Source organism: Talpa europaea (assembly GCF_964194135.1).
Source record: "Talpa europaea genome assembly, chromosome: 12".
NCBI classification, from domain to species: Eukaryota; Metazoa; Chordata; class Mammalia; order Eulipotyphla; family Talpidae; genus Talpa; species Talpa europaea.
In genome coordinates, this window is record NC_140079.1 from 5841559 (window position 1) to 5862561 (window position 21003).

At 62.6% G+C, this 21003-nt stretch overlaps 3 protein-coding genes across 3 annotated transcripts in view; 2 read left to right on the plus strand and 1 right to left on the minus strand.

Annotated features, from left to right (window-relative positions):
* The window catches only part of LOC311182543 (olfactory receptor 7G3-like), a gene marked incomplete at both ends in the record, with an annotated part of 735701 nt that overhangs the window by 685445 nt on the left and 29253 nt on the right, over nt 1-21003 (plus strand). The window lies entirely within an intron of this gene.
* TRAPPC5 (trafficking protein particle complex subunit 5) lies at nt 462-2365 on the plus strand. The gene is made up of 3 exons (XM_084251433.1): nt 462-487; nt 1058-1219; nt 1763-2365. The coding sequence occupies exon 3, from the start codon at nt 1771-1773 to the stop codon at nt 2335-2337; it is 567 nt and encodes a 188-aa protein (XP_084107559.1). The 5' UTR covers nt 462-487; nt 1058-1219; nt 1763-1770; the 3' UTR covers nt 2338-2365.
* Nucleotides 5042-9932, minus strand: FCER2 (Fc epsilon receptor II; the record flags this gene model as incomplete). The annotated part of the gene is made up of 10 exons (XM_084248490.1): nt 5042-5180; nt 5502-5608; nt 5720-5871; nt 7514-7603; nt 7681-7743; nt 7862-7924; nt 8129-8191; nt 8666-8719; nt 8984-9106; nt 9911-9932. 10 exons carry the CDS (start codon nt 9930-9932, stop codon nt 5042-5044), a joined length of 876 nt encoding a protein of 291 aa, XP_084104616.1.

A 21003-nucleotide genomic window follows, 5' to 3' on the forward strand; every position in this document is an offset into this window, starting at 1 on the left:
GCACAAAGTCTGCCTGTGTATCCACGGGGCTATGGACACGGATAAGCGCCTCAGTATGCACCCATGTACCCGCGGGCACACCTGTGCCGGTGAGCTGACCTGGGCCGCGGGGCAGGTGTCCACGCGTGCGCGTGCTAAGCGTACCCAGCCCGCGGCTCAAGGCTGTACGTCCCCAAGAGAATGTGCGTCCAGGGACCGAGGTGCGCCCATCGTCCAATGTGTGCCCCCCCAGCAGGTGACCACACGCGCCACTGACCCCCGAACCTGAGCAAACCACAGCGGGCACGGCCACAGGGCGCGGGCCTCACCCCGTGGCGGCGCCCACGGACGCGCGCGCCCCCGCGCGGCCACTCCCGGGCCTCGCCGCGCGCCCCGCCCACACGCCCCGCCCACACGCCCCGCCCACACGCCCCGCCCACACGCATGCGCGCGCAGGTCCTTTACGACGCCGTAAAGCTGCTCGGCCGGGCCGCCAACGCAGTTCCGGGTGAGACCCCCGCTCGCGCCCGGCTCGTCCGCCCCGGCCCCTCCCCCGGCCCGGCGCCTCGGCCCGGGGCTCGGCGCCCGCTGTCCCTGGGCCGCCGCCTCGGGCCGCCCGGGGAGCCAGGGGAGGGCGGGCTCCTCCCGGCCCCGCTCCTCGATCCACGCCGCGCCGGGGCTCCGGGCCCGGGCCGTCCCGAGGCGCAGCGCGCCGACCCGCTCGGGCCGGGTGGCGGGGCTCGGCGCGGCCCCTCCGCCTCGGCCCCCCGCCCCCGGCCTGCCCGCCCCGGTCGGCGCCGCCGCGGCTCCGGGCTTGCGTGGTGCGGCGCCGGCCCCGCGCCCCCCGGCGGCGGCTCGCGCTGAGCGGGCGAGGGGGGCGGAGCTTTCTCTGCGCGCTCGGGATGCCCGGTGGGGTCCCCGCGCCCCTCGGGTTCCTTCCCACGCCCTTTACTGCTCTGCCGACGCGGACAGCAGTGCCTGGGTTCCCGGGGAAGGAGCACCCCGGCGCCCCCTGCAGCCTCTCCCTGGCCCCCAGCCGGGTTGTGACACTGCCCCGCTCTCGCTTCCCGCTGCCCAGCTGCCTCTGCGGGGCGCCCCCACGCCTTCTCGGCCGCCCCCTCCGGTCTGCTGATCGCGGGGATCCACGACGCAGGGAGGTGCGCTCAGGGCAGTGCAGACCCGCGCTCGCCAAGGGCGCGAGCTTGGAGGGCTTCCCGGCGCCCCCTCGGGCTTGCTCCAGGTATGGCACGCGCCCCCCAAGCTCCCCGGCCCTCTTAGCAGGTGGTCCGGACGCACCCCTGCCCGCCCCTTTCTTACTCTGCAGGGGAGAAGGGAGGTTCTCTTAACCCGCGGCGGGCAGTGGGACAGCCCGTGTCCCCTCCCTTGCCCTAGGCCTGGTGCCAACCTTCCAAATTTCTGGGCTTCACACCTGAACGGGCAAGGGTGGGGCTCCCACAGATGGCGGCAGGGTCACGAAGGTGCTTTTCAGGCACCAGGAATTGTCTGGAACTTGAGGATCAGGGTGGTTTGCAGCCTCCTCAGCTCGCTCTTCCCTCCCCCCCCACGCCCTCTTCTGTACGAGAGCCGGGGTGCAGGCTTTTCCTTTGCCCTTGTCTTGTGCTGTTGGGGTGTAGCGGAGGGGTGTATCATGGACGCCCACTTGCCTTCCAGTCATTTCTTTCGACGGAGGGAAGTCCGCGGTGGGCACCCAGCGGGCTGGGGCGGGGCCCGTTGGGACCCGGGCTTGCCCTGCGCGGACACCCTGGCACCTTGTCCCCCGCAGGCGGCGGTATGGAGGCGCGCTTCACGCGGGGGAAGTCGGCGCTGCTGGAGCGCGCGCTGGCCCGGCCGCGCACCGAGGTGAGCCTGAGCGCCTTCGCCCTGCTCTTCTCCGAGCTGGTGCAGCACTGCCAGAGCCGCGTGTTCTCGGTGGCCGAGCTGCAGGCGCGCCTGGCCGCGCTGGGCCGCCAGGTGGGCGCCCGCGTTCTGGATGCCCTGGTGGCCCGTGAAAAGGGTGCCCGGCGCGAGACCAAGGTGCTGGGGGCACTGCTCTTCGTCAAGGGCGCCGTGTGGAAGGCGCTCTTCGGCAAGGAGGCCGACAAGCTGGAGCAGGCCAACGACGACGCGCGCACCTTCTACATCATCGAGCGCGAGCCGCTCATCAACACCTACATCTCTGTGCCCAAGGAGAACAGCACACTCAACTGCGCCAGCTTCACTGCCGGCATCGTGGAGGCTGTGCTCACGCACAGCGGCTTCCCCGCCAAGGTCACGGCGCACTGGCACAAGGGCACCACGCTCATGATCAAGTTCGAGGAGGCGGTCATTGCGCGTGACCGGGCCCTGGAGGGCCGCTGACCCCTCTGGAGATAAAGGATGAGGAGCGCCCCTCTCCCACGTGTGTTGTGTCTTGTGTGGGGGCCTCAGATTACCCCCACACCTGGGCCTGGCCTGTGCCTCAGTCTGGTGAGGGAGGCCAAGGCCCAAGGCGTTCCCAATGCCCGTGGGGGCAGGGTTGGACCCTGCATGAGCTTTCAGATAGGGTGGGGGGCCAGCAGGGGTGAAGTTACACCAGGCGGAAGGACTGGCCCCATTGGGAGGGGTCTGCTGGTGCTTCTGGAGTCCCAGGCAGTGTGCAGGCTGAGCAGGTGGAGGGGTGGTGACCGGTGGAGGGACCAGGCTGGGAGAGGTGCCTGCGGGCCAGAGGCCAGCACACTCTCTGTGCAGGGCTGAGCAGTGGCTCCTGTGTGTCCTGCGCCCTGGCTACTCTACTCCTGTGTGCCCAGAAAACAGGCGGTGTCTCATTGACCCCTGCTTTCGACCTTTGCTGCTCAGAGTGGCCTGGGCATGGGTGGCAGCAGGTCTCCCCAGAGCTGTGAGATGTGCGGAGCCTCAGCCGCCCCCGCCTGCCCACTCCAGTCTGCACCTGAGCCCGATCCCCAGGGCACTCCTGTGCACCTTAGTTTGAGAAACGGGACTCTAGGGCACAGAATATTAAAGCTCAGGCCCTGCCCAGCTCTGGGGCCAACCCAGGGATGTGCATTTCTGGCAGGTTTCCAGGAGCAGCAGTTGCTCCAGGGACTGAACATTGAGAACTGCCCCAGAGTGGTTCTCCAAGGGGGTCAGGCAGTCTCACTTCAGAATCGTCTGGATGCTTAAAATATTTTGAAGTTGATTTCTGAGTACACGGCTGGCTCACGAGCCCCTGGTGCTGGTTAAAAGTGCTACGCTTTGGGCAGCCTTCCCGGGTGCCCATCGTCCTCGGTCCCGATCACTCCTCCCAAGGTGAGTCCTGACAGACACTTTGGGGGAAATTTGTTCAAATCTGTTTCTCCCGCACCCCCCATCTGTTTAGAAAGGCATCTCAGGGGCTTTTACCTGGGGGTCCCTCACTGCTTGCCAGGTTTAAAGGGGAGGTAGGTGTCAGTTTCCAATTGGCTGCTTGAAACGCTCCATCTGGCTGCATCATGGTGAGGTGGGCTTGGCCATGGGGAGCATCACTCATTCCAGCCAGGGGCGATAGTGGGGTGGGCACATTGTGAAGAAGGCAGTGTGCCTCAGAGGGTGAATAAAATTGAGCACCTACTATGTGTAGCTCTGATGATCAGCAAAGAGTTGTTGGTGGGGGAAGGGGCCCAAGGGAGCTGGGAGAGGAGGTGGTCAGGGCGACAGCCTCTGTCTGAACTGAGGGGCAGCGTCTAGGAGGCCAGCAGGGATTCGGGCCTTGGAGTCCAGGAGGGAAGTGTGGGGTAAGTCTACATGGGGACGCCGCAGGCCAGAGGAGGGAGAGCCAGGGGCATGGTGCCCGGGGGGCCAGCTTCAGAGGGTTCTGCAGGAGTTGTCAGGGACCCCGGTGAGAGCGACTGCTTGGGGGGAGGGGGGGACAGGAAGCAGAAGGCCAGCTCTGTCCAGGGGCCCCTTGGTGAGGGATGCTCTGGAAGGGCCCAGGGTCTGTTTGTCCTTGCTGAGGGTGAGGAGGCGTCTTGGGGGAAGAAAGAAGTTTATTTTTTTTTAAAGATTTATTTATCTATGCATACAAGAGCTGGGGTGCAGGCCAAAGGTGCGGAGGGTGAGAGGATTCACCGGAGACAGAGTGGGGCGCAGAACAGGCAGATCTACTGAAATCCACCGCTGAGGGGAGCAGCCGGGAGACAGGAGAGGTCTGCTGTGCCGTGTGGGTAGCTCCCTGGCTGGGGATTGAACTCAAGCAGCATTGGCTGGTGATAGCTTGATAGTTTAAACAACTGTAGGATTTGGGGCTTGGGCCTGGGCTTGGGGGTGAGGTGGGTGAGCCTGAGGGAGGAACTGCTCGAGGCTAGTGTGGGTGGGGCCGGGGAGACAGATCCTGCTGAGGAGGTGAGGTGTGTGGGGTGGTGCTGCGACCCCAGAGGAACCCATAGGACTTTGACATTTGTCTGAACTGGAAGAAAACTTCTAGAAGGTTTAGGGGCAGTGAAGAGGGAGGCCAAGGTGGTCATGTTTGGGGCTAAACCAAGGCAGAGGCAGCAGGAAGGAAAAGTGGCTGGCTTCTGAAATGCAACTTGTTACGCAGATCCCCTGTCTTGCTTTATGAGTGTGGAAGGGCAGTGAGGGAAAGAGGTGGCAAGGATGTCCCCAGCGTGGGCCCGGGTGACTGACAGAGCAGAGCAGACGGTAGGTGCTCACTCACTGGCTTGGATTTCTGAGGAGGAAGCAGGTCCTCAGACTTCTGGGGGAGACAGATCTGTGCGTGGGTAGTTGGTAGAGAAACCTGGTGGCCTGGGGTCCCGACCTGCATTCTCTCCAAGGGGCCATGTCTAGCCCTACTTTGTGCTGGAGGACCCCCATGTCCCAGGACAGTACCCTCCCCAGCCCTCTGGGGCGTTGGGGCCAGGGCTGGGCCTGGCAGGCAGGAAAGAATGTCTCAGGCCCTTGGCCACAGTGGAAGCATCGGGGCTTTTTTGGGGGGGGTTCTTCAGGCTCCTGTTCTGGGCTTGGCTGTTCCTGAGTTCAAGCTAGGGTGGGCAGTCAGGGTCCATGTCTCAGTGTGTCCCGGGGGGTTCGGGAGGGGGCGAGGAGGCAGTCAGCACGTGGCCAGGCGGTCGCACACCCAGTTGTCCAGCAAGCTGCGGCAGTAGGCGTCATTCCACTGGCCCGAGCCCTGCATCATCACGCAGTTCTCGCCCTGGCCCCCGTTGTTGGGCTCCCCCGGCCTCCAGTTGCTGGAACAGAAGACTTCGGTTCAGAGGGTGGGTAGGAAGGGCTGGGGACCTGTTGCCTTCAGCCTAGGCGCATCCTTTAAACCTGGGTCCTTCCCTCCTCATCCCTGGATTCCCACCCCAACTCCCTGCACCCCAGGGACATCCTTCCTCTCTCCTCCCCCTAGTCTGGACCTGCACCCCAACCCTGGACATCACCCTCAGGTGCAATCCAGAAACTTCTCCACATCTGGACCAGGCGCTCAGGCCCCAGTTTCCTGCCGTCTCATCAGACTTGCGCCTTCTCGGAGTCTGCGCTGCTCCCGCCCAGAGCGCCGTCCTCACCTGTAGTCCGGGGTGGTCCCGTCCATCCAGACAAACTCCCCCTCCACGTCCAGGTCCCGAAGTCCGATCCAGGACTCCTTCCTGCTGGCGTGTTTGGTCAGGAAGTCCTGGGGAGCAGGGTAGAGCCGGAGGCTGGGGAGGTAGGCCTGGGCCCCCGCCCTAGAAGAGGTTGGGGTGGGCACCCGCTGCCCCGCCCCCGCATGCAGAGCCAGGCCCACCTGCTCCTCCTGGCTGTGGATGCTGACCAGCTGCCCTTGCAGATTGCGGCACTCGATCCGGGCCTGGAACCACCTCTTGGCGCCCTCGCCGAAGTAGTAGCACTTCCGCTGGAAGTAGACCCAGCGCTCGGGGCAGGAGTCGCACAGAGAACCTGAGGACGTGGGGGGTGCTGTGGTCCGCTCGGCGGGCGCAGTGACCGCCGGCGTCACTCCCGTGACCTGGGCTGGAGGCACAGTCACCCTGGAGCCTAGCGGGGGGTCCCGGAGCGCCGGCTCTGTGTGCGAGACCAGCGCCTGAGCAGGAGCACCGCGGCCCAGCCTCCGCCACGCCTGCCGCCAGGGTGCCGCCGCCAGGGTGCCGCCGCCAGGGTGCCGCCACCAGCCCCTGATGCGGTCACCACCGAGCTGCCACCGTGGCCAGAAGCACGCCTGTGGCCATCACCTCATGCCGGCCTCCCCTCACGCCAGCCTCCCCTCACGCCGGCATCACCTCAGTGCCACGATGTGGCCAGCAGCTCCTCAGCCACCACTGTCCTCACACCCCACTTTACGGAGCGCCTTCATCACCACCGTCCTCACGGCAGGTGCCACTGTTCCCACAGCACCATCCCCTCCAGCCGAGTCTTAACTGCCAGGGTGACGGCGCTGCCGAGGCCAGGGTTGCCTCCTGCTCTCCGTGCTCCCACGTCCCCCTCCAGCTAGCAGGGCTGCTGTGCTTGCAGAAGTGGCCCCCTGGGCCCCTTTGTGGGAAATTGGGGTGCATTTCTTCTCATTGAGCAGGAGAGGCTGTGCGTGGGGGTGTGGGGGTGCGGCGGAGGCCTGGGTCCCCATGGCCTCGAGGCAGGGCCAGCCTGGGTGAGGGGCTGCTCGTTCGTCTCCACCCCAAGGGAACAGGCGCTGCCGCCGCCACCAGTGCTTCAGGAGGAGGCTGCGCCCCGGGGCCTCCCTCTTGGTTTGAGCTGGGTGTCCTGAGTGGTGTGCAGGCAGGCTCCGAAACTTCCGTGCAGTTTTTCTAGGGGACTCTGGGCCCACAGGGCTCTCACAGCCCCGGGGAGGAGAGAGGAGACAGCTGGCCGTGCTTCTCACATGGGGGTCCTACCGGCACAGCCCTCTGGGGGTGCGGCCTTAAAACCGAGAGAACACCTCTGGGTCCCGCAGGAGAAGTGTGGGGAGTCACCTGGATGTGTCACGTCCCCCAGAGCCCTCCCTGGAGCTGGGCTCAGCTCCCTGCCCCCAGGAGAGATCAGAAGGTGACCCCTCGTGGTGGGGGGGCCAGAACCCCTTCCCACGCTCCCCACAAGATCACGAGGGGGTTTCTTGCTGGGATCCCCACAGCCACACCATGCCCCAGGGGACAGCATGACCTTCCACCAAGCAGAGATCCTTCCTCTTCTCTCGCCTAGTTGGGGCAGCTGGGGCTTCCCAAGGTGGGAGCCCAGAGAGCAAGTGGGGGACTGGGCAGGTCACCTGCCTAAATGGCTCTTTTCCTCAACCTGCTGCCCTCCTGGGCCCAGCCCCCTGCCCCCCCCTCAACTGCCAGCAACCCTGGGAAGAAGCTACTGTCAGCCCCGCTGCAGAGGTGACCCACCCCGAGCCCCCCTGCTGGCCAGAGTGCACCCTGGTGAGTTCTGGCCCTGACGCCCAGCGACAAGTGGGGCTGCTCCCCTGCGGGGGAGCCATCCCAGCCCAGGTCGGGGGAGGGTACCCCAAAAGAGCCTTCTGAGCCCCCCAGACCCTGCTGTGCACAGACACACCCCTCCGCCGACATGGCCACGCCATGGCACAGACACTCACCGCTGGACACGCGCAGCTCCACCCACAGCTTCTCCACCTCCACCTGCAGCCTTTCTAGGGACGCGAAGGCCCTCTGCCTCTCATTCAGGCCTAGGGCCATTGGGGGTGCGGCGTCAGCGCCAAACTTGCATGGCTCCCCCACATCTCCTGCCCCCCTCAACACTCACCCAGGGACTTGAGGTTGCTCAGGGTCTCTACAATTATGTCCAGGTTGCGGGAGAGCTCAGTGTCTGGCCAGGGAAGGGGAGTGTCAGGGGTAACGCCTCTGGGCCAGGAGTACCTGCGTCTTGCCCCCCACCTCATGGTCCCCCATGGCTCTAGGACCTGCCCCCCTCCCTGAACGCTTACCCTGAGATTTCATTCTCCTCAGCTCAGCTCTGATTTCCTCCATGTTCTGTGATATCTGGGTAGCTGTTTGCAGGGGCGGGCTGATGATCAGCAAGTCGCCAGAACACCCCCATCTCCCCACCAGCCCCCTTGGCCTCTTAACTGGGGTCTTTAGGGCCCCAGCTTTGTAGTTCACAGGTGGGGGCCTGGTGGGTGTACAGCACTGTGTTTACATGTCCACCTGGGCCCCCCAAACCTCCCCCAAGACCCCCACCTGAGTTCACTCACCCTGGGATTTCTGGGCCATCTGGTCACCCTGGTGTTGTTTCAAGGCCTTGGAGACCTGAGAGACTGGGGGGTGAGAGGGAAGACGGTGAGTGTGCCCAAGCAGGAGCAGAAGGACAGGTCCTCCTGGCCTCGGGTGAGCCCTCATGTAGTCACTGGGATCCGCCGCTGCTTTCTGTTTTGAATGCTGGGGTGCGAGCGCTCAGGAAAGTGCTGCGAGGGGCGCGTGTGCATTGTGCTGCCCCGAATTAAACGCAGGGCGGTGTTTCTTTGTGGGGAGCCCGCTGCGGGCGCGGTCCCTGTGCTTGTCCCGAGTCTCAGCCTGTCCCTCCCTGGAGCCCTAACATGCCGCCCCCTTACAGGTGAGGGCCCTGAGGCACAGAGCTGCCCCCACCTTCCAGTCACTTCTCAGAGCCTCCCGCCCCGGAGCCCTTGGGCTTCCACCCTGGGGAGGACGCTGGAGCCCGGTCCTCTCACAGCCCACTGGGCAGCGCCAGGAGCAGAACGCGAGCCCGGCCCTCACCCCCAGCGCCCCCATACCGTTCTGGGCAGCAGCGTCCTTCAGCTGCTTCAGACTCTGCACCGTGTCCCAGTCTGAGGAGGGGAAGGGGGATGGGAGGGGCAGGAGGGACTTTCAGTCCCCCGCACCCCACACCCACCTGCCAGCGGGTGGAGGCCTCAGGTACACTGTGTGGGAGGTCCAGAAAGGGGGGCGGGGGGGTGCTGGGCAGGGAGAGGGCCTGGAGGGTGCTGGAGGGGCTGCTGGGGACAAGGTGGAAGGCATGATAGGGAAATTGGGCTCCAAGGGGGTCTGGTCTGGGAGGGACCCCGAGAAGGGCCCATGTGGGGTGTCCTCACGCCACAGGAGAAGCAGGCTCAGCAGCCCGGCCCACAGCGTGGCCGCCGCCAGCCCCAGCAGCACCAGCCTCACTCCCTGCCCGCAGCACCGCCGCCGCCTCCAGGGGAACTCCACCGGGACCTCTGGGGGGCGAGGGGCCAGGGCGAGGGTGAGGAGGATCTCTGGTCTCCCCATGCCGGAGCCCCAAAGTCCTGAGGGCCCTCCAGAGCTCACACTGGAGCAGAAGGGTGCAGCGGCCCCCAGCATTCTCTCCCCACGCCCTGCACTCGGCTGCCTGTGCCCTTCACCTCCGCCCTCGGGGCACCTCTGCCGGCCTCTGACTCTGTCCCTCTGCGCATCCAGCCCGGCGTCCCCTGCTCCTTCCGCCCTCACTCCAGCATCAGGGAGCCTGACTCGGCCAGAGGCCGCCTGGCCCCTCAGGGGGCCGCCCCCGCAGTCGCACCTGTCCAGTTCCTCCCTTTTATGTCCCCCCCACACCCTAAGTCACCAGCAGGCTGGGACCTCCTCCCCCTCTGACCCCAGCTCTCGCTCTGAGGCCAGCCCCAGCCCCAGCCGTGTCCCTAAACACAGGGAGACCCCCCCACCTTGGTGTCCCACCACCGGCGTGGCCCCCCTGGGCTCCCCCTGGCCGTGAGGACCCTCCATGCTGAGTCCCCGGGATCCGAGCCCCGTTCAGCCGGCCCCACCGCGCTCTGGCGCCAGGGCCGGGCTGGAGCCGCTTTTTGTGGGGAGGGCGTGGAGCGCGAGAAGGGAGGGCCGAGGCTCCGCTGGGGGCTCCTCTGGGAAGGCGGTCAGGCTCCTGTCCCCGCCCCTCCCTGCCTGCCGGCCTGTCCCAGGGATGTCTCTTCTTCCCCGAGAGGCCCCGAGGCCTCGGCTCCCGGCGCAGGGGTCAGTTCTCGGGGCGCGCTAGCCCCAGCGCCGCTCACCCGAGTACGAGGCGTCCTCCATGGCGCCGCGCTGTCCTCTGCCCTCAGGGCGCTGCGCCTGCCTGGGTGTCCACGGACGGTGGGTCTGGCGAGGGTGAGAGTGGACCCGGGTCAAGACCGCTGGGACGGAGCGGCGCGGCGACCCCAGGCAGGTGGGGTCGTGGGTGACCGGGAGCGGCGCGGCGTCCATGCGGGCGCAGCTGGTTGGAGGGTTGTGGGCCGAGGCTGGAGGGCTGCCCCCGAGCTTACCGGGTGCACCTGGGCCCCGGTCACCGGCCGCCCCCCTGCTCTGTGGCTGCCGGCAAGTTCTTCCCCTCCCTGAACGCCAGGGACACCGAGGTGTGGGGTACTCGGCTCCGCTCAGTAGCCGCTCACGCTGGCCCTGGAGGCCCCAGATGTGAGCGTCCTGCGGCCGTGACTGCAGGGAGGGGGTCAGGACAAGGCCGAGTCCAAGCTGGGCCGGACCCGGGGCTGTCCTCACGCCCGGGCAAGCTGCTGGGGTCGCTCTGCGGGGGTGAAGCAGCGCTGACTCCCTCGTGCAGCACGTGGGGCCTGGCCCGGAGCAGGTGCTCAGCCAACCTGCCGCAGGGGTGCCGGGCAGCACCTCGCTCTGCCTCCCCATTCCAGTAGAACTGGGGCTGCAGGGGTGAGTGCTCTGTCCTCAGCACGCCATGCGGGACCTGGGGCAGAACCCAGGATGTGTGACCTTGCAGCCTATTTGCTCGACCGCTGGGACAGGACCTCCTGGTGGGCGCCTGGGTGGCGGGTCCCGACACCCGGCTGTCCCAGCAGCAGAGCTCCGGCCCCTGCCGACCTCCCCCCGGCTCCCAGAGCCGCCACCATCACCCCCAGTGTGACCATCAAGCTCATCTTTTCTGCTCGGTCATGCCAGCCGCTGCCACTCGCCCAAGCCAGGGGTCCACACGCCAGGCAGTTCTCCCCGGGCGGCCCCCACCCGCAGCCCAGCTCTGCCTGCTCAGCCCGAACCCGGGCCTGAGCCCAGGGCGCCTCTACCGCCCACCCCGTCCACACCGGCCCCCGGCCCCGGGTGCGCACCCCACCCGCGCCTTCACACACAGGCACGCTCGGCCACACACGTCACCCACTCACAGCTTCAGAGGGTCGGCGTCCTTCTGAGTGTGCCGGGCCACTGGAGAGGCAGCGGGGCTGTGACCTGGGGAGGACTTTCCCCAGGAGAGACGCTTTCTGCCGAAATGCTGACCCACCCACACTTCTCCTTTCACAGCTAATTATGGGCTGGTGACCCGGACAACTGCGTGATACGCCTGATGGCCCGGTGCCCCCACGGCCACGCTATTATTAGCCCCATGTCTCAGGTGAGCAAACTGAGGTACGTCCATGCTCCCCGGTGCTCCCGAAGGGCGGAGGGAGGTGAGGGCCAGAGTCCGGATGTGAACCCAGAGACGGAGTGTGTGAGAGTCACACTGTGTGGCCGGAGTGGGAGGTCCAGGGAGGGAGGGGAGGACGGAAAGGGAGGCGAGAAAGGAGGGAGAGGACAGAGCAGGAGATGAGCAAGCCCGCGAGGGAGCACGGGGGCCTTCTGCTCCGCGTGGACGATTGCACTTGATTCAGCCTCAGCCCGCGCCGCACGCTTTTCAGAGGCGTTGACAACTTAGGTCACGGCCACCTTAAGAGGAACGTGCGTTTGCGGTCGCACTGCCTGTGGGCGCAGGATGCCTTCCCAGAGCGGGGGGACGGGGTGCCCACCCAGGGACCCCTCAAAACCCGGCCCCCGCAGTCCCGGCCTGGCCTCACAGCGGCATCTTGACCCAGCAACTCTCTACTCTCCCTCCCTAGGACGTGTCCCCTGATCCTGAGCTCTCTCCCCACTCAGAGCCGGGACACACCCATGGCAAGCCCCACTTATGCCCCCAGGACCAGGGATGGCAGCTGAGCAGGTGGGGAGGGACGTGGCCGGGGTTTCCCCTGACTGTGCTCTTGAGGACGGCAGGGACAGCGCTGCCTCGTCCTGGCGCCTGCGCGGGGACAGGGGCCATGTCTGTTGAACAGGGGACTCTGGTGGCCAGGCTGTCCACTCTGGGTCCCCAAATGCACCCTTGAACCTTGATCTGGGTCAGCTGGGAGCGTGGCCCCCACATGTAGTTCGCTAGGTGACAGGATAAATGTTGGAAGTAGGAGAGAGAGCTGTCAGGTGGGATCAGAGCGAGGTCACTGAGAGTTCCTGGGGGCACACGGGAGAGTGGGCGATTGTGGGGGTAGGGGTCATGGGAGGGCTGCCAGGGAGCTTGTGGGGGGCAATGGGTCAGCTTGGAGGTCCTGCAGAGAAGGGACCCTGAGGGTGTTGTTGCCCGAGGCCCGGGCAGTGCCGTGGGGACTGGAGGGAAGCGGGAGGGTTGGAGAGCAGGACCCTGGGGGGCGGGGGTCTGGTGCTCCGAGCAGCTGTGGGTGACCGGGGTGAGCAGGGGTGTCTGCTGGATCATGGGTCTGTGCCAACGAGGTGGACACAGGACGGACAAGGAGGGCGCGTGCACACACGGCGTGCTGAGGAGCAGGGCTGGCTGGAAGGGTCCGCCCTGTGAGGCCTGTGGGCGCTCCTGCCCGCTCCGCCGTCCTCCCCGCGGGCCCACTCCGTGCTGGCCCTGCTGAGCCCGTAGACCAGAGGATGCCTCGACAGTGAAGTGTGCAGCCCTGGCTCTGGGGCCTGTGGGGACCCTGCCAGGTGGTGTCCCCTCCCTCTTCCCCTCTGCGGTCTCAGCCCGGGTCTCTTGCTCACTTTAGGGGAAAAACAGGAAACCGTGCGGATGTGGGCTCCAATCTGAGGGTGACGGTTCTGCTTTCAGGTGTGGGGTCCTAGCCTTGGGTCCCGCCTGCGTGTGGCCAGTCCTGGACCCCAACTTGCTAGTGGGGGGTCTGCTGTGAGCATAAGTGCTGCCCAGGCAGGATCCCACCCGAGTGAAACCCGACCACCTCCAAAGCTGCCCTGATGCCCACCCCAAACCTGTGCCATGTGTAGCAAGGAGCTGCATCCACCACACTAAACACAAACCCTCAGCACCTGGACAGGGGCCCCTTGCGCACTGCAAATGCCTCCCTGATCCCCAGCCCACGCCAACCCCTGACTCCCCCACCTGTCAGCCTCTCCTGGTGCTGTGATGGGAAGAAGGGAAGGGTGTGTGTGTTGGTGCAGGAGGGCAGCAGGTGTGTCAAATCCAGAAGGGCTTCCAGGAGGAGGTGGAAGGATCCCTGGCCTCTTCTTGCTGGTTTCCCATATCATCTTCCCTCTTTCCCATGTCCACCGAGTCACAACAGGCAAAAACACCTCCAGACACTGTCAAACCCCCGGGGGCAAGAATCAGCCCCAGTTAGAACCAGTACACAGAAGCATGATTTATAGCCAAGGTAAGGTGTCAGCTTCAGGCTCCACACTCTAACGTCTCTCTTTCCCCTCTCCCCCTTGCTGTTGACAAGCCACCGCTTTCATTCACTCAACAGCCATTAATTGAGCACCTACTGTGTGCCAGGATCTGGGAACAAGACTAACTCCCAGTTCTCATGAGGGAGGAACACTAAGATTTCTGGGCTTAGTTGTGGTCAGATGCACCTTTTTATTATTTTCCATAGCAGCAGCACTCTCATTGTCGGGCACCGCCCCAGCAGCCACCCAAGGACTTTCTCATCTCCCCAAACCAAAGCCCCCTTCCCCCACCCCAGCACCAGCCACCCCAACCTTTGCTGACACCCCACGTCCCTAGCTGCAGCGCAGCCTGGCTCCCGTGCCGTGAGGCGTGTTCCCGCGCTCAGCCGCCTACCGCCGGCCGCTCGCTCAGACAGGCCCAGGAGGGCGGCCCTGCTGTGGGCGCTGCGGCCTCTGCCTTGGACCTGACACTGTAGCCGGGGAGACAGACAGAAGTCAGATGTGAGTGATCAGGGAAGGCTCTCTGAGATGGGGGTGTTTGTGGGGGACCCCGAGGGCAGGAAGGGTCCAGCCTTGCACATTGGAGGAAGGGTAGTCGCTGCGGAGGGAACCGCCTGCCAGTGTGTGGCTGCCTCCCCCCTTCTGGGGCTCCTCTCTGGTAGTGCTGGGGACCCCAGTGTGGGGACCCCTGGGGCTGCATCGTGCCTAGTATGAGGAACATAGAGCTCAGGTGCCCCAGGCTGCACCCAGCATTGCCCACCACCTCCTTCCCTGCCCCAAGCCGGCCTTCCGCCCTGCCCCTCCCCGCCCCACGTTCCTCCTCCATGACTGACTGTCCTCTCCCCAGGACTCCAGCCCTGGCCGCTGTCCTCGCTCCTGGCCTCCCCGCTGCTCCTTCCCGGCGTCCCTCGCAGCAGCCATGCGGCTGCATCTCCTCTGTCACCTGCCACCTGCCATGGCGCCCTCAGCTGTGGGCCCCAAATCTCAGCTCCCCCCAATGGTGTTCAAGAGCCTCACCTGCTCTGGCCTCTGCAGCACACCCCTCATGGCCCGTGGGGCTCCCCGGGCCCCAGAGCAGTGCAGAACTGGGTCCCGCCTGCTTCCTCTACCTGTGGGCCTTTGCACTGTCTGTTCCCGTGATGGAATGCTGCCTGGCCTGAGTGACACTTTGCACGGCGCCTCCTGGCCATAGAAGTCAGGCCCCAGGCCTCCCCTGAGCCCACGACCCTCGGGCCCCCTCTACCCCAGCCCTGAACTCAGCACTACCTGGGCCTGTCCAGGGGCTGGAGCCCCTGAGGGAAGGTCTCAGCCCCCTTCTCGGAGGGGCCAGAGTGGCAGCCCCGTGCTCACAGTCACACAGCCCAGCACTTCAGCCCTGGCCGCACCCCCGACCCCCACCCGAAGGCAGCAGATGGGCAGAAAGAGGGCCGTGCAGGGGAAGAGAACGCCTCAGCACTTGCGCCTCCCTGGAGCCTCAGGGTCTGGAGCCTGCTGGTTTCAACATTGTGTGTTGTTGGGGGTGGGGAGAGGCTTGAGGGGGCTCAGGATGAGGGGGACACAGAAGTTGGCTTCTCCACATCCTTCCTTCTGGAGGGCCGCTGGGGTCCCTGCCCATCCCCCAACCCTTGACCCAGTGCCCCACGAGGAGCTGAGTCAGTCACCTGGGAATCCTGGGAGCAGGCAGGGCCTGCGGGGCGGCCCAGGCTCCTCTCTGAGAATGTGGACACTCACTACGGGACACGTGGGGGGTGGCTCCCCGCCCCAGAGGCCCGCAGCCCAGCCCTCCTCCACTGCAAGGGGCAGGCACTCACTCCTGGAGGCCCATGCGTGCACATCCCGGCTCACCCTGGGGAAACAGGGGCATCAGGAAATCCAGAGACCCAGGACCCTAGTCTGCCCGCAGGGACCCCAGCAGCCAGACTCCTGGAGACCCCGGGGCCCTTCAGTGCTTTGGGATGAGCCTGTGTCTCTTCTGCTCCATCCAGGTGCTTCTGAGAGCGGGTTTTCCAGGTTGGCCAGGGAAGTGGGGGTACTGCCCCTGCTGGACACATCTGGTCCCTGCCTCCCACCGGATGACACCCCCCCATCCCAACTGGGTGGTAAGGAGAGTCCCCCACCCCTCAGCCTCCAGCTGGCCTCACCCTCTCCGGCCTGTTCCTGTCTGGAAGTGGGGAGAGGCACTGGGCTCGCTCGAGGCTGCCACATGCACGAAGCCCCCTCACTCGGTGAGGTGCAGAAGAGCCCTGGACTCTGGAACGAGTGTCTCCTTTTCTCTTTCAGCGCCTGGCCCCCCATTCCTAGGCTGAGCCCCTCCTCGGCGTCAAGGTCTGCAGCGTCTTCAAACATCTCTTGGCCTCAGCTTTTCCTGTCCCTTCCCCTCCCTGCCTCTGCCCCGCCCCCCTTCCTCTTCCAAGGGCCTCTGTGAGGACATCACGTGCACCCAGGCACCCCGGAGCCCCCCCTCAATCCGTCACCCTATCCACTTGCAACACCCCTCTCATGCAGGGTCACCCGTGTGAGCTCCGGGGGTGGGGTGGGTGCTTACACCATGAGCACGACACTTGGGGTTCCTATTCCCACTTGGTAGAGGCAGAAGCTGGGGCTCCGAGGGGCAGTCACGTGCCAGGGGCACCCTTTGAAGAAGTGGTAGCCTCAGGTTTCCAGCTCCGGGCTTCCCACCATGTCTGCCAGGTCTCCCACCCCAGACATGCGGGCGCCTGAGAAGGGCAAAATGGGGGGCAGGAGATGGTGGCGGCTTCCAGGGGCTGAGGGGCGTGTCCTGTCCCACCCTGTGTGTCCCCCAGACGCCTCAGCCAGTCTGGGCTACAAGGGGGTTTCCTGGGGCTGGGAGGGCACAGGGAAGGCTGAAAGAACAGGACACTGTCCTGGGCGATTTCCTAGGAAGCGGGTGATGGACGGGCCAGTCCAGCAGCATACCCCGCCTGGTCGCCAAGGTCACCCCTGATGTGTTGACTCAGCCCCAGAGATGAGTTCACGGGGTCACTCAGGGGCATGGAGGGGCTGACACCACCTGGGGGAGGGCACAAGGTAGGCAGAAGGGGCTCCTCCCTGCCCCCACCCCATTTCCTTTCTGCCTCACCCTTCAGGCCAGAAGTGTGGGGCGGGGGTGGGGTGTCCACCCTGGGAACATAGCATGTGCAGAATGAGGGCCCACAGGACTGTGGGGGCCGCAAATATGGGGCCAGGTAAAGGGGTCACCCCCTCCAGCCCTGGGATGACGCAGGTGGATGCCTGGGTCCGTCCTGAGCCAGGGCCACCCTGGCCTGGGGCCCCAAGCACAGTGCCCTGGAGAGTGGGTGCCTTCCAGGACCCAGACGTGTTAGGTAAATTTCCTGGGACAAGAGTCCCCAAGTGAAAGCCCTGGGCTCTGAATCCAGGTCCCGCTGGCTCTGGGCTGTGGTCTCTCCTGTATCCACTGCCAGGGCTCCTGCCTGGCTGTTTTCCCTTCCCCATCAAACCCCAAACCCTGAGCAAAGAGGCACCCATGGGTGCCCCTGAGGCAGTCCCATTGCTCATATCTTCAGGACCTCCTGGAGCCCGCTGCCCACTGCGGTACTGAGCCCGCTGCCCACTGCCAGTGTCCATGGTAAGCAGGAGCCTCTCCTGGCACAGCTACAAATGACCCCCTCCCGCCTCCGCACCTCCCGCCCTTGCTTCTTCCCGCCTCTTGCCTCTCATCTCCGGTGCCGGGAACCCAGGGACCAGTCCCTGTGCAGGGCTGTTTCTAGGCTGAGCTGGGGCGAGGGTGGTGTGGGGCAGGAGGAGAGATCTGGAGGATGGAAAAGGGGTAGTGAGCGGAGGGGCGGAGGGCGGCGTGAACTAGAGAGAGGCGGTTCCAGCCTTCCTGGCCTGGCCGTTGTAGTAACACCTGGGGCTGGGGCTTTGCTCTGGAGCTCAGTTCCCCCCTCTTCTTTTCATTGTTTCTTATTTGAACGTTTATTTTGAGATCATTGCACAGTTCCATTACATGCAGTTGTAAGAAATAATACAGAGCTCCCTGACTTCCTTCCCCGGGGGCGATGGCACCAGATAATGCTAGAGCTGGAGCCGAGCTGCCTGTCGCTGTCAGAAGCCAATTGAACAGAGACAAGAATTGAATCTGTAACCTGCACTTTATTACCAGAAAGCCGGCGATCTGAGAGGTGGGGGTGTTTTACCCTAAAAGCCTGTTCTAACATCTCATCTCAAGCTGGCCTTTTTCTAGTGAACTAAACAAAGACAGTTAACCATAAGCTACCCCCCCCCCATAAATTGTGGGTGCCCTGGTCTCGTCACATCCCCAGAGTTTGTTGTCCTTGGTCATCTTGCTCCAGGTGCACCCTGATTTCCTGGGCCTGGGAAGACATCTTTGTTCTCTTGCGGGCGTTCGTGTCCAGCGCTCCTTCAGGTGTCACAGGGCAGGACTTTCAGTTCAAAACAAGAGCTTCAGTTCGAGGAAATCAGCTCACGAGTCACATGGTGTTTGCACGTGACCTGTGCTCTGTGTGTCCGTGCAGATCCCTCCTCCCGAGGCCCTCTCAGAACCACATTTGCACTCACGGTAGCCAGTGCCACAGGGAAACCAACCTTCCCCACAGGGCTCACTAAACATGGAGCGCTTGCATCCCTTCCAAACCTGTTAGCGGGCAGAATGAGGAGCACTACAGGGCCCCCAAACCCGCCTGCTATAAAAGGCTTCTGCCACCTGCTGCGTAAACACAAAACAGACTCTTAGCCCTTAAGTCCTTCAGTAGAAAAGAACTTTAATACAATCAGTGTGCAACAGAGAGAAGAAAAAGAATAAAGTTAAAACAGTTTACCCAAGAAGCACCCGCAGGTCCCCATCCCCACCCTACTTCTGTTGTTCTTGAGGACAGCAGTACTCACAAGGGGTGGGATTTTAGTGGAAGGAAGCTGAAAAACCACACAAGGATTGCTCAATCTCAGAATATGAACTTGGAAATGCCCGGACACACAGGGTTGGCCCCAAATGGGGCCACTGAGGCCTGAAAGCTGCCACAAGGCACCTTCTGGCAGGGAACCTTAAGAAAGGGCCAAACAAGTCAGGAAGGAAAAGAGCAAAATCAAACTATAAGTCAAGATAAAGGCTGCCATTGTTGGGGGTCTTCCCGGGGGTCTCGCGCCACGCCTCTGTCTGTTTCAAGTGCCTCCTTCCCGGTCCCCCAAGTCCCTGACACAGGTCCATGGTTGGGAAGCAGACGCGGTTTCTTCACATGTCTCTGCTCCAAGTGCCTCCTCCAGGGTCTCTCTCCTTCCCTCCCTCCCTCGCACCCACCTGCCCTTCCTTCCTTCCCCCGCCTCCTTTCTCCCAGTCTTTTCTAGCTTCTCCTGGCTGCTGAGCTCCACCCTTCCTTAGGTGGGGCAGGGACCCTGGAAGCCCCCTTCCTGTGGATATCACCCTGTGACAGTATGGAGAAGGAAGCAAGGTCCGGCACTAAAAGTCAGCAATGTTCAGAGAACAACGCAGAACTGCAGGAGGTTGTTTTTTGTTTGTTTGTTTGCTTCCTTCTTAGCGGAGGTCCTGTTTCTCTTCCTAGACATTCTCTTGTTCCAAGACACACGACCCATCTCGCCTTGACATCAGAAATGGAGCTTGGGTCCAGAGGGGCTGGCAATTGGTTTAGCAGCAGGACTACTATGGGGCAGAACTTTCTGGAAGGGCACACCCTACTTCTGTTGTTCTTGAGGACAGCAGTACTCACAAGGGGTGGGATTTTAGTGGAAGGAAGCTGAAAAAACCACACAAGGATTGCTCAATCTCAGAATATGTACTTGGAAAAGATGGATGAAATTGATTTGTCAGAACTTATGGAAGATAATTCTTTCGGGGCATCAGAGGAGGCTTCCTGAAAGAGGTAGTCCTGGGTCTGGCCCTTCATGGACATGTACTCTGTTGGTAGAAAGAGAAAGGTTCCACTCAGGCAGTCACACAACCAAGGTAAAGTCGAGGCAGGAAGGAGGTTATCTCTTGCATATGCCTGAGGCTGAAGCTGCTGCCGTGTGGAGGAGGGGTGGGGAGGTATCCAAGGTGGGGAGTAACCAGAAGGCTGCCTTCACTGGCCTGTGCCCAGAATTTGCCACAGGGGAAAGAAAGGGGGAAGGCATGAGGCTGACCATAAAGTTTTAACCTTTAGCCTTGGCCATGAAAAAAGGAAGTGAGACCCTTTGGGGGGAGGGATAGATGGGATCAAATGCAGGTTATGGGGAACATGTAACCATGGGAATTTAAAACAATATGATGAATCTGGAAAGCATAGGGCACTATGAGAACCACTGGAGGCATCTGACTTATCCTGGAGAATCCAGGAGGGTATCCTGGAGATGATAGCTGGAGAAAAAGAATTATTCTGAGAAGATGGTGGAATGAGAATATTCCTAATGTGGTATTAGCCCATGCACAGATTGAGGGGCAGGGAGAGGAACTGGGATGCTTCAGAGAAGCTGAGAGTAATCCAGGAGCCATAGTCTCAGGATGGGGTATCATACAAGGACTTTAGGATCTGGGATAAAGGGTTTGGGCTAATGTGGGAAGAAGGATTCAGTTCTGAAGCCAAGACCATTCTGAGAGGTATATTCATTCAACATTCATTCTTCGTTAAAAAAGGAATACGGGGGGCCTCCCTGGTGGCGCCGGCAGTTGAGTGCCGCACTGTGAAGCTGTCCGCAGCCTCGGCAGCGCAGGTTCGATCCCGGCCATCCAGTGAGAATCCCACATGGCATGGCAGACCTCTCCTGTCTCGCCCGCTGCTCCCCTCAGCAGTGTATTTCATCAGTCTGCCTGTTCTGTTCCCCTCTCTGTCTCTGGTGAATCCTCTCAACCTCCCATGCATCTGGTCTGTACCCTGGATCTTGTATAAATAAATAAATAAATAAATAAATCTTTTAAAAAAAGAAGGAATACGGGTCATAAAAATGCTTCAGATACAAAGCAACGAGACAAAATTTCCTTCAGATACAAAGCAACGAGACAAACACCAATTTCCAGGAACCCACAGAAATGTCTTCCTTAATAGTGAAGTATGGGAATTTTTTTTTTGTAAAATCAAGAATAAAATACAGATATTCATCTTACTATTTGGTGCAATAAGAAAATAAAAAGAAATAAGACTTATAAACATTGGAAAGGAAAAATAAAAAATGTGACTATTTTGGAACCATGACCATCTATTTAGAAAACCATAAGGTCTTGGCCCCTCTTTGTCTTCTCTGCAACAGGAGCAGCTCTCCTGCTACATCCGCGCATCCCCTGAAAATACCTGCCTGTGCCAAGCTCACCCCACCCCTCCCTGATCAGAAGCTCCTCTCAGCTGCTGGCTGGGTCACTACTGCGGTACTGAAACCCCTGGACATGCTGACAGGGGAAGCCTGTCGACGGAGCCCCAAGTCCGCTGAACTCACTCATTCCTGCTGCAGCTTCCAAACCGGAACGATTTCCAGCAACATCGACACAACAGCCAAGTTCACTGGAGTGGCCAGCTCTGGGGCTGGAATTGGGACTGTTTGGGAGGTTCAGCATTGCTTATGCCAGGAACCCTTCTTGGAAGCAGGAGCTCTGTCCTCTCCATTCTAGGCTCGGCCTCTCAGAGACCAGGGGATCTTCTGTAGGATGGTGGTCTTCCTCATACTCCCCATCACATGAAAGAGCCATTTCCACATCTCATCATTCTTTCTCCCA

Excerpts from the sequence above, each read along its gene's own strand:
- TRAPPC5 (XM_084251433.1), top strand. The coding sequence starts at position 1,771 with ATGGAGGCGCGCTTCACGCGGGGGAAGTCGGCGCTGCTGGAGCGCGCG.